At 31.6% G+C, this 16610-nt stretch overlaps 1 protein-coding gene across 1 annotated transcript in view; it reads right to left on the bottom strand.

Moving 5' to 3' along the window:
* LOC139515412 (uncharacterized) overlaps window positions 1-15912 on the bottom strand; it is a 71147-nt gene extending 55235 nt beyond the window's left edge. The window contains exons 1-10 of the mRNA XM_071304983.1: window positions 15791-15912; window positions 14461-14730; window positions 11787-11821; window positions 10780-10845; window positions 9752-9823; window positions 9090-9161; window positions 8425-8496; window positions 4269-4295; window positions 2580-2617; window positions 763-812 (exon numbers count right to left, since the gene is read on the bottom strand). Coding sequence (XP_071161084.1) covers window positions 763-812; window positions 2580-2617; window positions 4269-4295; window positions 8425-8496; window positions 9090-9161; window positions 9752-9823; window positions 10780-10845; window positions 11787-11821; window positions 14461-14730; window positions 15791-15839 — 751 coding nt within the window. The 5' untranslated portion in view covers window positions 15840-15912. The remainder of the gene's footprint in view (window positions 1-762; window positions 813-2579; window positions 2618-4268; window positions 4296-8424; window positions 8497-9089; window positions 9162-9751; window positions 9824-10779; window positions 10846-11786; window positions 11822-14460; window positions 14731-15790) is intronic.
* Between the last annotated feature and the right edge of the window lie 698 nt (window positions 15913-16610).

Genomic DNA, 16610 nt, shown 5'->3' with positions numbered 1-16610 from the left:
GAAACACGTTTATATTCATGAAGTATTGTTGGTGTGAATAAAGAGGAATAGGTCAAAATTCAGATTACACGATTAATAGTCAATGCAATCGATGAAAGGAAGCTGTACAGTTTATTGTTAGTTTTTTTTCATATTTTGCAATAAAACGATTATGATGAAACATCTGCAACTAGGAAAGAAAAAACTAAGACATGGAAATTGTCTTCTGTCGTTTATTTCCTTTAAAGAAATAAAGTATCAAATCTATACTAGTATCTCCTTTTTTGAACAAGTTAAAAAAAAAAAGAAATGATCTGTATTTGCAAAAACAGTCGATATAAAAATGGTCCCATCATCGTCTAAATTTAAATAAACACATTCCTGCATAATGAATTGTACTTCTATTTTGATAAGGGAACGACCATTTAACTTCAAGGGATGGGTGTGATGTTTTTTTTTAAATATTCTGATCCCCAATTTGATGAAAAAAATATTCTGGTCAAGCAGACGACAAAAAAAGTATTCTGAATGATAATTCACCCATACCTTTTAGTGTAAAATCTATAAAAAAATCTGATTGACGCGTCAAAAACTAAATAAATTTCAATCTGACTAAGAAAGACAAAAATAATCCCCCCTTGCGTTAAATGCTGGCTCCCCAGGCACTTTGTTTTCTTCTGTATTAAAACATTTATTTTTCGAATCTTTACCTTTGATAACTATTTAGATACATAGATTCAAACATGATAGTCATGAATATATTAAATATATTGCTTTGTTTACCTTTATTCCTTCTGTCTCTTTTTCCTTTCCCTTTTGGTTTTATGTAAACCCTTTAAAAAGCATTTGTTGAAATGAATACCCAGACATAATTAAATTGAAATATTAACTTATTTTACATGATATCGTTTCTATCGACTATTACAGGAAATACATAAGACATACTTACTTAGCGATATGCATTCTTTGTTTGCTGATACAAAATAAAATTCAATTTTCTTACATAAGATGAAGTTGTTAAACCGGTTGCTGTTCTGATCCCTATGCTGTTTAATATTTTCATCCACAAAAAAGTTGAAAATGGAATGCTATTAATAATTGCATTTGCGACCGTCAAATCGCCAATTGACGACAATACCTCTTCAACTACAGTACTGTATCACTTAAGTTGAGATTCTGACCTATTTGAGATACTTCCTTTACTTTTATAAATAAAGGTATTTTAGTATACATCTAAGATCTCAAACGAGAATGTCGATAAGAACAAACGAGACTTCATTTAAGAAAAACAATACTGGTGATCTTAAATATTTCATTTTACATCTAAATATTATATTGTTCATGATGAAGAACTATGTATACCGTGAACTTAAAATATTGTAAAGAAAAACAAAGAACAGTTGTCAATACTTTTTTTAGTAAACCCTTATTGATAGCTTCCTCAATTACACAATTCATAACCAAGTTTTGAACATCGAAGTTTATTTGATCAAATTATACAGATACAGTATAAACTTTCATGTATATTCTGTCATGTTTGAACTTTCTTTATAGTGTGATATTATTCATACAATGTACATATTCAAAATTTGCCAATCATTTCGCAATGTTAGGACTTCGAGGAGTTACGTAATTCAGTTAGTGCCAATGAAATTCTATAGTTTATTGCACTATTTTATTGTGTATTGTTTATCATCACTTCGGTGTTGACATGAATATCAATTATATGTCTGGTAATTTTTAAATATTTCCTGTTACAAAACTTTTAATTTTTCGAATAACTAAGGATTTTCTTATGCCAGGAATAGATTACCTTAGCCATTTTTGGCATATATTTTGGAAGTTTTGGGTGCTCAATGCTCTTCAACTTTGTACTTGTTTGGCTTTATAACTATTTTGATCTAAGCGTCACTGATGAGTCTTATGTAGACGAAACGCACGTCTGGCGTATTTAATTATAATCCTGGTACCTTTGATAACTATTATTGCATATTTACTGTTTTTTTTTGTACATATATTATGAGATTTTAAACGTCAAAAAGTGTGATTTTCAATTCACCTTAGGTTAACAAAACAGCATTTAACTGTATTTGATTTTCTATTCACTTTGCATTAATATCGTCTTTCATCCCTCTAATATACATATGAATAAATGGAATGCGGGTGAAATTTAACACGATAATCCTTCAAATAGCAGATAGATGTCAAGAAGTTAATTATTTATAAAATCATTAATAAACTTGTCATAGATACCAGGATTAGAATTTTGCATTTGCCCGAGACTCGCGTTACGTCTACGAAGAAAGACTCATCAGTGATGTTCGAATAAAAAAAAGTTAAAATGGCCAAATACAGTACGATGTTGAAGAGCATTGAGGACCAAACATTCCTAACAATTTTGCCAAATACAGCTTAAGTGATCTATTCCTGAGAAAACATAGATTTTCAAAGATCTGCAAAAAATCTGTAACATAAAATACTCATAATGATTCCGGGCCAGTCAATCATTGTTTCTAGTTTTGTGCAGGCAAATGGACATATAGCGGGTTTAACTAGTTTATTAGATCATATTCTCACTAATTTTGATATAATTTCTTTACCTTCTTTCTTTTCTTGGATCCTTTCTTTCCTTCTTTTCCTGAAAATCAATAATGCCAATATTTAAATTAAATAGGCAGTTAATAAAATTCAGTTTCAATGCATAGGGCAAAACGTTCTATTAATAAACACATATACAATCTACTTTTCTCGAGATATAGATGCTTTGAAAATAAGAATAAAAACAAAATTATCACCTATTTGTTTATGTTTTGCAAAACTTAACTACCGGGGTAACGCCATTTTAAGGGGAAACAATATTTTTGTCTAATACGCTTATGGCATAAGTAAACAACTTTTTTCAAACTGAATCTGTCATTTTGATTTGAACATCCCTAAAAAGCATGGACAAATTAATAGTTCATGGCCGGTGTTTCACATATATATAAAACAAAGAAAATGTGGTATGATTGCAAAGAGACAACTCTCCCCAAGAGACCAAAAGCCTATACCGCATAGTCAGCTATAAAAGGCCCGAAATTACAATGTAAAACAATTTAAACGAGAAAATAACGGCATAATTCATGAACAAAATAATAACGAAAAAACAAATATGCAACACATAAAGAAACGACAACCACTGAATTACAGACTTTTCACTTGGGACAAGCACATACATACAGAATGTGGTGAGATTAAACATGTTAGCGGGATTTCAACCCTCCCCCTTATATGGGACAGTGGTAACAGTACAACATAAGACCGAACTATAAAAATCAGTTGAAATCGGCTAAACTCATCAGATGTATACCACTTCAAATACTACACAGAGATGATTTGGATGTTTACATGTATCTCCCCACAACAAAATTACACTAAGGACAGATCTATGAATACTCCTTAAATTCATTAATAAAAAAACAATGTATTCACTGCAGTAAATTCAGAACTGATCATACATTTCGCCTGCAGAAAATTGAGACCTATTCTGTATGTGTAACTTACTTGTATAAAATATTAACATTCTGAATAGTTTATAATGAGGCTACTGAACAGAACAGGATTTACAGAAGGAAAACGTCTGATCAGGTCCGAATCTTCAGCAAGTAAATAAATGAAAATAATATAAACTCTTAATCAACCAACGTGTTTAGGTTCAAACTAGGTACTACGACTTCAAGATGTACGTAGGTGAGGTTTAGATATTGGTGTGTCAAATGTTCTCCTTGGTTTTTTCCTTCAATACAGGGTAAATTATTTTTCCCCATAACACTTATTTTTCATAAAAGACTTCAATAGCTCATAAAAGGTCATTTACAAAGTTACAGAAGATTTTTTTTTTGGATTTGAGACCAAAATAATACCAATGCAAATATAAAGTAAATGTCCAAGTGATCCCTTTCTCGCCATTTTTTAAACCTCGAATACCTAGAAATGGAGCTCCATAACCTATCAATATGTTTAGCTTATTTTGTTTCTTAACTTATACTTATGCTCTTCGGACTAATAGTATAAATTTTAATCTCTTGATTTATCTAATTTTACCTAAGTTCATCCTTAATATAAATACATTTACTAGTGTACGCTGAAATGTTGTAGTATACACAAACTCTAAACATTTAAAAATATAGTACAGTATTCGTAAAATGTCATATTTAAAACATAGATTTTAAATGATCTACACAAATTGACTAACAAACAATAGCATGGGAAAAATACTTATTTCATCTTAATAATAACTTATAACTCACCCATCTATCTCTATTCCTTTTTCTGTCCTACAAAACAACACATAAGTCTAAGAAACAACAACTTTACACAAAAAATAACCCTCACTGGCTATTTATTTAAAATTTTAATAATTAGGATTTATACTTTTACGCAAAATAAGTCAAACCGATAACTGTGTTTTTTTATTTTATTTGGGGAACTTAAATTGGACAGTTATATTGAATAAAAAGACATATAAAGTCAATCTAACGTAAACACAATACAATTTGAAATCTTGATTAGTTAAGTAAGACACATACGTGTTATTGGCATGAATTTTGTATTGTGGAAACCTTTTTATGTCATTTGGGGTAAAATGTATGCTTATTCCACTAATATCATCACTACATAAGAATGTAACGATCGCCATATAATTTAGTTTTGAATACTAGTAGTTCTGGTCAAATGTTAGGTTAACCCTTTCTTAGTCACCAAAAGAACCGAAACTGCTAGGTATATTCTATGTATGTGTTATGCAAAAACTATCGAAAGAAGCCTTTACAATTGAAATTGCTTTATTGTTATATTGTTTTTCTCTATTTCTCCTTGATCCTTCTGATATCTATTCAGTATATTAGTTGATAATATTCATAATACGCTATAGAAGATATAGTAAATATAAAAAGGATTTCCACTTTTTATCTTTTAGACAAATTCTCGTAAGTCTATGACTTTCGTAAACAATCTTTCAGTATGGCTTAACAGACAAACTGATCCATAGTTTACAATTATCAAATGGATCAAGACTATTTTTGCATTTGTTTTATATGATAAAAATACCAATATCGCACGTCTAAATTATTTGTCTTCATTTGCCTTCATCGGGTAAGCTAAAGCATATTTCTAAAAGTCAATGATGTTTAAGACACAAACCAGTTGAAGAGCTATATGGCCAGTAAAAACTTTTAATATTATACAAATCCATCTAAGAACAATCTTGCCTGCAGGAGTTGAAATCTCAGGGTTTTATTTATAATATATAAAAAAAATAGTTATAAAATTTTAATTTGTTATTCTATTGTTTGAAAGATTATTTTAACATTTACTTTTAGAATTCTTCTTATTACTAGTATTATCATTGTGAACTACCAAATTGAACTTATATCCGGGTTAATACTAACATGAACAACACAACAATTGCAACATGTGGTGTAGGATCTGCTTATTTTCCCGTAGCACCTGGTATCACCCGAAGTTGTTTGTGGGGTTCGTGTTAATCACTCTTTTGTTGTCCATGTTGTGTTATGTAAACTATTGTTTGTATGTTCTGTTTCTTTTTAATTTATCCACGGCGTTTCTAGTTTAATTTCAATAAATGAGTTTAAATGTCCTTTTTGTATATTGCGCCTCTCTTTTATATATTTTAAAGTTTTGAGAATTATTTTGAAAATATAAGAAAACTTGAGAATGGAAATGGGGAATGTGTTTAACAGACAACAACCCGAACAAAGACAAAAAACAGCTAAGGGCCATCAATGATAGCTTGATATTGTTATTTTCCAAAGTGGAGCAAATATAAAAAAGAAGATGTGGTATGATTGCCAATGAGACAACTGTCCGCAAGAGACCAAAATGACACAGACATTAACACCTATATGTCACCGTACGGCCTTCAACAATGAGCAATGAGCAAAGCCCATACCGCATAGTCAGCTATAAAAGGCCCCGATATGACAATGTAAAACAATTCAAACGAGATAACTAACGGCCTTATTTCTATAAAAAAAAAATGAAAGTCTGTCGTCCAGAATATGAAACAGACCACAAGAATTAAATACAATTCAAAAATAAAACTGTAGGAATGCATATATTTTTTTTAAAGCCATAAGTATAATTTAATGTGAGTTGAGTTATATTTTAGAACTGCGATAATGTTTTAACGGGAAATAATTAAGAATTTGAATATCAAACAGTTGTATTATGAAAGACGACTCAGATCAAAATTTATATTTCAGCACTTGTTCCGACATCAGAGATAAGATTCACAAGAGAAACAAATGCATTAAGATTGCCGATAAGTCGCCAGCAGGATGGGATACCGTGAAGGAATATATGTCTGATGACCTGGCTTCAGATTCGGAGGACGAAAAGAAGATAAGGTCGGCGGAAACTCGAGCTATGCGTGGTAAGAAGCAGAAGGAACAAGCACGCGTTAAACGTAGGAATGGTGGAAATCCTTCAACAACTAGGACAGCACCCGAAGATCTTCCTTCTACTTCCAATTCTACTAATCGCAATTTTCGTCCCTACCAGTATGAAAAGCAAGTCGGACCCAAGTCGACAGATCGCTGCTTCAGATGTAACGGTCAAGGACATTGGAGACGTGATTGCACAAGATACAACAAGACAACAAACGGAAATTAAAGATATAAATGATAAGTATTCTTTAAATCTTATTGATACTGAAAATCTTGGTAAAAATGAACAATTAGACATTATGCAATTAGATTCATTTGAATATGAAAAATCTTTTCAGTCTGCATCTGTGAAAGGGAGATTAAAAGAACATTTAAACTATTGGCAAGAAATTGATACAAATACATTTGTTTTAGACATTATTAAAAACGGTTATTCCATCCCGTTTATAACCACTCCGCCGGTTATGTTTAACGAGAACAATAAGTCAGCTTATAATAATGCTGAATTTGTTTCAGAAGCTATTACAGATTTACTTAGAAATAATTGTATTGTACAGGTAAAATCGAGACCCCATGTTGTCAATCCACTCACTGTTTCAATTCAAAGTTCAGGGAAAAAGAGGTTAATTCTTGATATACGTTTAGTTAACGAATACGTTTGGAAGAGTAAAATTAAGTTTGAGGATTGGAGAGATGCTTTGCAGTATTTTGATAGAAATAATTACACGTTTAAGTTTGATTTAAAGTCGGGATATCATCATTTGGACATTGAACAATCTTGCCATACCTATTTAGGTTTTTCGTGGAAACAGAATTTTTATGTGTTCACGGTTTTACCTTTTGGATTATCATCCAGTCCTTATGTATTTACAAAATGCCTTAGGCCGCTAGTTAAACACTGGAGGAAATGTGGAATTCGCATTGTTTTATATCTTGATGACGGATGGGGAACGAACAGTACTTTTGATTCTTGTAATGCAGATTCAAATTTTGTTTTAAAATCTTTGACAGAAGCAGGTTTTGTAATAAATACAGAAAAATCTGTTTGGAAACCGTGTCAGGAGTTAATATGGTTATTATTATCTGGAATTCGAAAACGCACACTATTCATATTCCCGACAAACGAGTTTAAGATCTCACTCTAAGTATTGATCACGTGGTAAATAGTTTACCTTCTATTTCTGCACGAAATTTAGCTAGAATAACCGGACGTATTGTTTCTATGTCACCTGTACTAGGTAACGTAACGAGATTGATGACCAGAAATATTTATCGGTTGATTGAATCTAGAGTGTCATGGGATTATACATTTAAATTATCGGATCAAGATGTTATAAACGAGTTGTTATTTTGGAAAGTACATGTTTCTAAACTAAATGTGAAGTGTTTGTCGGAATATAAGATTCCTTCTGTAGTTATGTATTCTGGTGCAAGCAGTTTTGCCTGTGGTGCATATTCGTGTCAATTAGATGATAAAATATTTCACAAAATGTGGTCACTGGCAATTATAGTTATCAAAGTGTGGAAGACTTGTTGAAGAATTTATGTTGACTTCTGAATGTCTTTTGATCATTTTTGTCTTTCGAGTGCCGTCTCATTGACGCAGACCTCATATCTCAATATTCGTTATTCAAAGACTTAATCTTTTATGATTTATAAAGTTTTCTTTACTTGCCTAGACTAAATTTCTATATGTTGATATTTATTGATTTATTGATTTTCAAAATTAAGTTAGATATTTTTTTTTATTTATTTTGTTGTTTTTTTAAAGTTTTTTTTTATATTTGTTCTAGATTACAATGAATATGTACAAATATAAATCAGTACGAAATAAATGGACGAGAATATATTAAAGTGAAAGGGGAATGCATGCTGCTGAATAGAAGACCTTCTGAGCCGGATTGTTAAAAAATGATAGTCCACAAATTCAAAGTACGCAAAACAAAATGTCGTCCTACTTATATATATTTTTCTGACTCCGACCAATAGTTTCTCTTACTTCTTGTGCTTTTTTTGCTCGTTCTTGTTCTCGAAGTTCTTGTTCTCGACGGTAATATTCTGCTCTTCTCTTCTGCATTTGAAAAAAGAAACGATGCTTGTATCAAGTCTTGTAAAACAATTGTATAACTTACTGCCTGTTTTAAATTTGGAATCACTGGCAATTATAGATATCAAAGTGTGGAAGACTTGTTGAAGAATTTATGTTGACTTCTGAAAGTCTATTGATCATTTTTGTCTTTCGAGTGCCGTCTCATTGACGTAGACCTCATATCTCAATATTCGTTATTCAACGACTTAATCTTTTATGATTTATAAAGTTTTCTTTACTTGCCTAGTCGTTGACTAAATTTCTATATGTTGATATTTATTGATTTACTGATTTTCAAAATTAAGTTATATATTTTATTTTTTATTTATTTTGTTGTGTTTTTAAAGTTTTTTTTTATATTTGTTCTAGATTACAATGAATATGTACACATATAAATCAGTACGAAATAAATGGACGAGAATATATTAAAGTGAAAGGGGAATGCATGCTGCTAAATAGAAGACCTTCTGAGCCGGATTGTTAAAAAATGACAGTCCACAAATTCAAAGTACGCAAAACAAAATGTCGTCCTACTTATATATATTTTTCTGACTCCGACCAATAGTTTCTCTTACTTCTTGTGCTTTTTTTGCTCGTTCTTGTTCTCGAAGTTCTTGTTCTCGACGGTAATATTCTGCTCGTCTCTCCTGCATTTGAAAAAAGAAACGATGCTTGTATCAAGTCTTGTAAAACAATTGTATAACTTACTGCCTGTTTCAAATTTGGTATCACTGGCAATTATAGATATCAAAGTGTGGAAGACTTGTTGAAGAATTTATGTTGACTTCTGAAAGTCTATTGATCATTTTTGTCTTTCGAGTGCCGTCTCATTGACGTAGACCTCATATCTCAATATTCATTATTCAACGACTTAATCTTTTATGATTTATAAAGTTTTCTTTACTTGCCTAGTCGTTGACTAAATTACTATATGTTGATATTTATTGATTTATTGATTTTCAAAATTAAGTAATATATTTTATTTTTTATTTCTTTTGTTGTTTTTTTAAAGTTTTTTTTTTATATTTGTTCTAGATTACAATGAATATGTACAAATATAAATCAGTACGAAGTAATGGACGAGAATATATTAAAGTGAAAGGGGAATGCATGATGCTGAATAGAAGACCTTCTGAGTCGGATTGTTAAAAAATGATAGTCCACAAATTCAAAGTACGCAAAACAAAATGTCGTCCTTATATATATTTTTCTGACTCCGACCAATAGTTTCTCTTACTTCTTGTGCTTTTTTTGCTCGTTCTTGTTCTCGAAGTTCTTGTTCTCGACGGTAATATTCTGCACTTCTCCCCTGCATTTGAAAAAAGAAACGATGCGTGTATCAAGTCTTGTAAAACTATTGTATAACTTACTGCCTGTTTCAAATTTGGTATCGCTGGCAATTATAGTTATCAAAGTGTGGAAGACTTGTTGAAGACTTTATGTTGACTTCTGAAAGTCTTTTGATCATTTTTGTCTTTCGAGTGCCGTCTCATTGACGTAGACCTCATGTCTCAATATTCGTTATTCAACGACTTAATCTTTTATGATTTATAAAGTTTTCTTTACTTGTCTAGTCGTTGACTAAATTTCTATATGTTGATATTTATTGATTTATTGATTTTCAAAATTAAGTTATTTATTTTATTTTCTATTTATTTTGTTGGTTTTCTTTAGGTTTTTTTTTTTATATTTGTTTTAGATTACAATAAATATGTACAAATATAAATCAGTACGAAATAAACGGAAGAGAATATATTAAAGTGAAAGGGGAATGCATGCTGCTGAAGACCTTCTGAGCCGGATTGTTAAAAAATGATAGTCCACAAATTCAAAGTACGCAAAACAAAATGTCGTCCTACTTATATATATTTTTCTGACTCCGACCAATAGTTTCTCTTACTTCTACGCGGAGAGAAGGGACCTTAACTAAGTGTTTGTTTGGATCAGACAAACAACTGGCCGTATACTTCTATCCAAGAAGTCAACCTCTGTGTCGGAAGGTCGAAACATAGAAATGCTAAAAATGAACCAAACAATATAGTATATTGAAAAATCTAAAGAGAGACACAATCCTTAAATTACTTATCGGAACCGCTTAATGGTAAATTGCACAGAAAAAAGTGATAAACTGGGGGGAAAAAGAAAATATTGTGAAATAAAGCATTAATTTCCTACCAAACGTTTCAAATAAGGTTAAAGAATGAAATCAAATAATTACACACGAAATCACATATACATTATCTGTGATTGTGGTTTTTTACTTACATATTGTCCGTAGTTTCCCGTTTTTTTATTTTCTTGTACTCGACGGAAGTTTCTTGATCCACCATACTACATTTGAAAAAAGAAACTTAGCTTGTATTAAGTATAGACTAACACTTGTATAAAATACTGCCTGTTTCAGCTGTACAACAACTGGTGACATTACATTGTTGATCATAATATATGTCATGTCAAAAGTTCCATGACGAATGAGATAACACTTGGAATCAACTCCAGTTACTGAGTTTCATTTACATAACAAACGAGTATATTGCTGTTTTGATATCAATGACATAGAAAAGCGAGCGATATACAATTTTTTACCTCTTTCTCATCTGGTAAAAATATCTTTGTTTTGATGACATATTTTCTATTTGAAAATAGACAATATTGACCAATGTAAGTCTGCTAACGGTATTGAGTATATTGTTTTAGAAACATAGATTACTGTTAGCAAACGCTTTGAAGCTTTTTGATTGTATGCTTCAAAATAAAATCAGAGAGGACAAAATAAACATGAAATATGCGAGTGTTTTGTATAGAATTGAAAAAAAATCATAACTATTTCTATCTAAGGGGAAATGTGGTCTAAGAATAGCCTATGAAAATTCTAAATTTAGTAATACATTTCAGGATAAGCCGCACAAGGCAACTAATTTACGTGTCACGTTCTAGACCACAGCAATCAAAGAACCAGATTAACAACAATGCAAGTCAAATGATACACTGCAAGTACGTCCTACATCTGACAAATTTGCATATTATTGATTCAGTCAAACATCTGTGCTATTTAAGAGTATCTAATGTCCACTTTTGTGTAATTAGTATCAAACTACTATGCTATTAAAGAGTATATAATGTTTACTTTCGTATAATTACTATAACAAAATATACTATTTGACTTTTACATATAATTAGAGACATTTGTATGTACAAATATCTGTTTTGAAATTTTGTTTGAAATTCATAATTTAAAACTGTCAATTGATAAATATTTGAATTCAGTTTACCCCTCCTCTTATCTGTGTTCTAACGCCTCCATAACCTGAAATAAAATTCATTGAGCTTATTATGAAATAAATGTATTCTTGGTATTTTTTATGTATGACTTAAAAGCATTCAGTCCTAGCATTCAGTCTTGATGCTTTTTTGTTGAACAACACGTGATTCATGAAAAAATCTAAATAAATACGCTTGACTTCAAACTTTTCGAAATCTAAATTCACAAAACTTTAGGAGCATAAAACAAACCAAATAGTAAATGTCTCTTAGTAACATTTTAAGTTAACGCAGAGCTGGACATTCTGAGTTTCACGTATGGTATCGATATCTATACTACGTGTACTGGTTGGTGTTAACATACTGAAATATGAACTGTAATTTTTCTTTGAATTTCGAGTAAATTAACTCCTGCAATTTCAAGAGGAGTCAATAGAGTGTATTGTTTTCTCAAACTGACTCCAACACAATCATGTCTCACTATAACACTAATCAAACTCCTAAAGCAGGGTTATTCTTAGTTTAAGGGGTCTCACGGGTATAATTTTTTTTTTAAATATATGATTTCGCTATTTTTTCTATAAATAAAATTTATCCTACACTTATTAGAAAATATAAATAAAAATATACGGTAACCGTTCATACAATCTTTTTTTTTACTTAAGGTACTGTTTTATCTGTTGAACTTATAGGAGAAAAAAGGTTTAAAAAAAGATCTAAATTAGAGAAATCGCTCTCATTTTACAATAGTTTAGTTTAAGTACAGTTTATTTGAAAAAAATTAAAAAAAATTAAGGTCATCGATGAGTTTAAAAATTTATTTCAATTTTAAAGCAAACAAATGGCATTTGTTCACCAAAAGGAGATAATGTAGAGCTTTTTCAATAGTATAAACATTTTAAAAGTCATGTGGAGCCAAAATGGATTGCTTTTTTGGTTGCTTTTTTACCATGTGATAACGTAACAACTAATAGTGTAATAGATAAAATTAGTAATGAAGAAACAAATATTTCAATTTTAGCAGATTGTTTTGTACCTTCATGCCTCCTAAAGTATTTAATAAAATGGAAGACCTAGGGAAGCTAATAACAAAGTTTAACGAGGGATTTTAGAGATACCATGTCCTCAGTTTTCACCCTTTTTTAGCATCCCCACATAGTGCATTCAATTGCGAAACTGGTATTGTGTTTGGATACATGTCTTCGTCGAGTCATTATGAATATTCCAATAATAAATATTGCACTGAATGTCAGTCATTTCCTCCATTTCACAAAGGTATTTCCCCATAAATTGAGCATTCTCGATCTGATGCAATCAACAACCAATCAATTAATCGATCTTTTCCCTATTAATAGGAAAGGAAGAGTACCATCACAAATGGTTTTAAAACTGACTTTCTTCTTTCTTAATACAACCTTTAATTTCTCTGACACTATACCTTCTATTAGGGTTTTGAAATCTGGAATAATAGTACTTCGAAGAAGTTTTTGAATCTCTCTCCCTCGTGCATTTTTGGGTAGGGAACAATAACACATATATATCAATCTCGGCCTGTGAACCTCAATGTCAATTACACAGCCACAATTCCTTTAAATATACATGTATCTATATGTATCATAATATAAATCCTCCTGAATAGTACAGTCAGCGCGCCACTTTTTGATTGACATACACACAGTTAAGTTTCCTTGTTCAACATTTAACATTTTACGTGTGTCATCGCGCATTCATTTTATACACGTATATAGTCGCATTATACTCATTAATTAACATACTCAATGCACTCAAAGCTACGCGTATAATACGTTAGTAGATAAACGTCGGGCTTTATCTAAAAAATAAACTTGTATTGCGAAATACACTAATGAATCAGATATACAAGTTGATACGGAATGCATCTTTTATTATCGTACTTACCTCTGCATTGCGATCACGATACATGAGAAGAGATCACGAAGTAAAGCTTCAGAGATACATCCAGTATATTAAAGTAGCGCTATAGTATCAAAGAGGATGTATAGTCCTAGATCTATACGGGTTTTAAACTGGAAACCGCTTGTATTTGTGCAAAATAGTGAAGTAGTCAGTCGAGAACCATCTTATAAGTGCTTGGAAGAAGTTACATACGAGTGATTTTTCAGTTTTGTATTAGTATTAGTTATGAGGCAACCACAAACCTGTTACCATAAGTCGACAGGATACTTAACCTCTCAATCAAAACTAATTAGAAAAAAAACAACAGTCTTTTCAAGTCGTAGACAGGAAAAATTATAAGAATTGACCAAACATGTCCGTAATTAAAATGAAAGTATATGGGGTACATGTATGAATTCATGACATAAAGTTACTACGCGCACAAGAAAAGGCAGACGAACAGAGCATTTGTTACTATTTTGTATTTCAAATTCACAGCGAGGACTTCAACAGGACACACAATCCTTTCACTTACTTCAAATTCAAGACGGCATGAAGGTTACGTTGGCTATATGGGACAAAGATATGATATACTTTACAACTTATAATGGTTTAAGTTATGAATTGCTTGTTTAAACATCGAGTTTATTTAGATTTATTCCGTCTCAATTGAATATGTTCTTTATTTAATTCATTTTAAGGCTTTTATCTATTTACAGTAGACGAATTTTCAAAATAAAGAATTATACATATATATATATATATACTTACCCCGGCCGCCGCCCCGGTAGCCGCCACGCCAATTGCCGCCCCGGCGGACGCCACCCCGGCCGCCACCACGGCCGCCACCCCGGTAGCCGCCAAGGCGGACGCCACCCCGGCCTCCACGCCGGTAGCCGCCAAGGCGGACGCCACCCCGGCCGCCACCCCGGTAGCCGCTTCGGACGCCACCCCGGATGCCGCCTCGGTAGCCGCTCCGGACGCCACCCCGGCCGCCGCCCCTAGAACGCCCTCTGGCATCGGTGAAAAATGGTGATGTTACTGAAAATTTAAGACGACAGCATAACACAATGATAAAAAGGGGGTTAGTGTATCTGTGTTTCAATATAACTCCATAAATTAAACATTACGTTTATAAAACAGAAACACAAGTTATTGTATATAATATTATGTCAACATAACCCTATAATAGGGTAGAAAGACGCATATTTGTTGCCAATTAAAGTCATACTATTTGTGTTTTTTAGCAACCAGACTTAAAGCAGTAATGAACATTCAGCGATAGATGATACACGCGTTGTTTGTCCCTCAGTATAATTTAGGCTGACTGGTCGTAAGCATAATACTAATTGGAGACTATAAAACAAAGCACAGGAACATCTGATGAATGAAAAGTTATCTTATCAGTTTCTATCTTCATTTCTTATCAGACTTTTTTTCGACATGTATTTGTTTAGTTTAAACATATTTATTTTTAGTGGATTGGGAAACAAGTTATTACAACTTATATTAATCCCTTTCCACTTTGCTGGTGCAAGTGCTGCTTTGTAGTTGTGTTTGCCTGATCTTTCTCGAAATCGAAGTGCAAGTAATATTGGTCTTTTGTAACATGCAGCCATTTAGTGTCCCCTTCCGACGTACTATCATTGTGACGCAAGACCATTCTCGCAAATTATTATGATACTCCTATAGAGAAAAAGGCATATGATAATACTAACTAAACTCTTATCTGCTCCATAGCAGAAATTGCGGAGATAAATGTTAATTCTGGTATCTATGATAAGTTTAGTTTACTTTTCAAAGAAAAGGTTAGATTTTTGAACGCGTCCCTTCGATTCAAAAGTCAAACAAATATTAACGTATATTGATACAACATATGTTCCGTTCTACTCAATTTTGATTTTATAAAAGAACGGATAAAAGGTTTTCAAATTAATGTATTTCAGCTTTTTTCAGCAATTTCTAATAATTCTTATAATTGTTGTGTTTAATAACCAATATGTAGGATTTTCGAAATACCCAAAATATTTCTCAAGAAATAATGAAACTGAATTTCATGAAATGTAAGTAAAAAGAAATACCATAAGTACAAATATTTTACCTGTATACAGAACAACTAGCCAAATAAGAAGATTCCATCGTAAATGCATGTTGACTTTACGGATGCACGCTGACACAAAGCATCTACCGATGTAGTTGTTACTTTTTATAGTCAGCTTCAAAAGGAAAAGGATTAAAGCCATGTAATAAAAACAACCGATTGGGTATTATTTTCCAAGCCAAATTTTACGAAAAGAAATGGGCGTTTCAGAAATAGTTTGACACTTTGGCCTAAGAAAAAGTTTTCAGTTCTTTCAAAAGGATGAAACGAATAATTTGTTAGATTGAATTCCTATAGTGAAATTTCATAACAAAACAGCGACAACATGTTGTGATTACAAACCTGAAATACATAATTATAAGTAAATTAAAAAAATCTCTTTCTTTGTTGTATTTTTCGTATGCCTCTTTCACCCGAGCGATCACGATCGAACAGTCGATGAATAATTACAAAGTTACATGTTTCATATCATTTTTGTGCAGTTTTTTTTTTCTAGTTATCTAAAATGACAACCTTGAGAACAATTGCAACATCAAAGACTGTTTATGCATGGATGAAATATCTTGAAATCAAATTTTTACGCTGGCGCTTCGGACAAATGGAAGTTGTATGTACCTTTAAGTAAAGCTTCACACATTTTGAATGATTTGTGTGTAATTTTGATGGAATATGCAACGTTAAGCAACTTTGAATTTTTTTTTTCTATAAAAAAAACTCTAAACAGTTTTAATTCGAAGAAAACAATTGGTTAAACAAGTGTCTGTTAACCATTTAATATTACTGTATTTTTTTTGAAAAAATATGCATATTCATTGATCTA

The sequence above is a fragment of the Mytilus edulis genome, chromosome 3 (assembly GCF_963676685.1).
Source record: "Mytilus edulis chromosome 3, xbMytEdul2.2, whole genome shotgun sequence".
NCBI classification, from domain to species: Eukaryota; Metazoa; Mollusca; class Bivalvia; order Mytilida; family Mytilidae; genus Mytilus; species Mytilus edulis.
The sequence above is the reverse complement of the archived record's forward strand: the minus strand, read 5'-3'. Positions and strand labels throughout refer to the sequence as shown.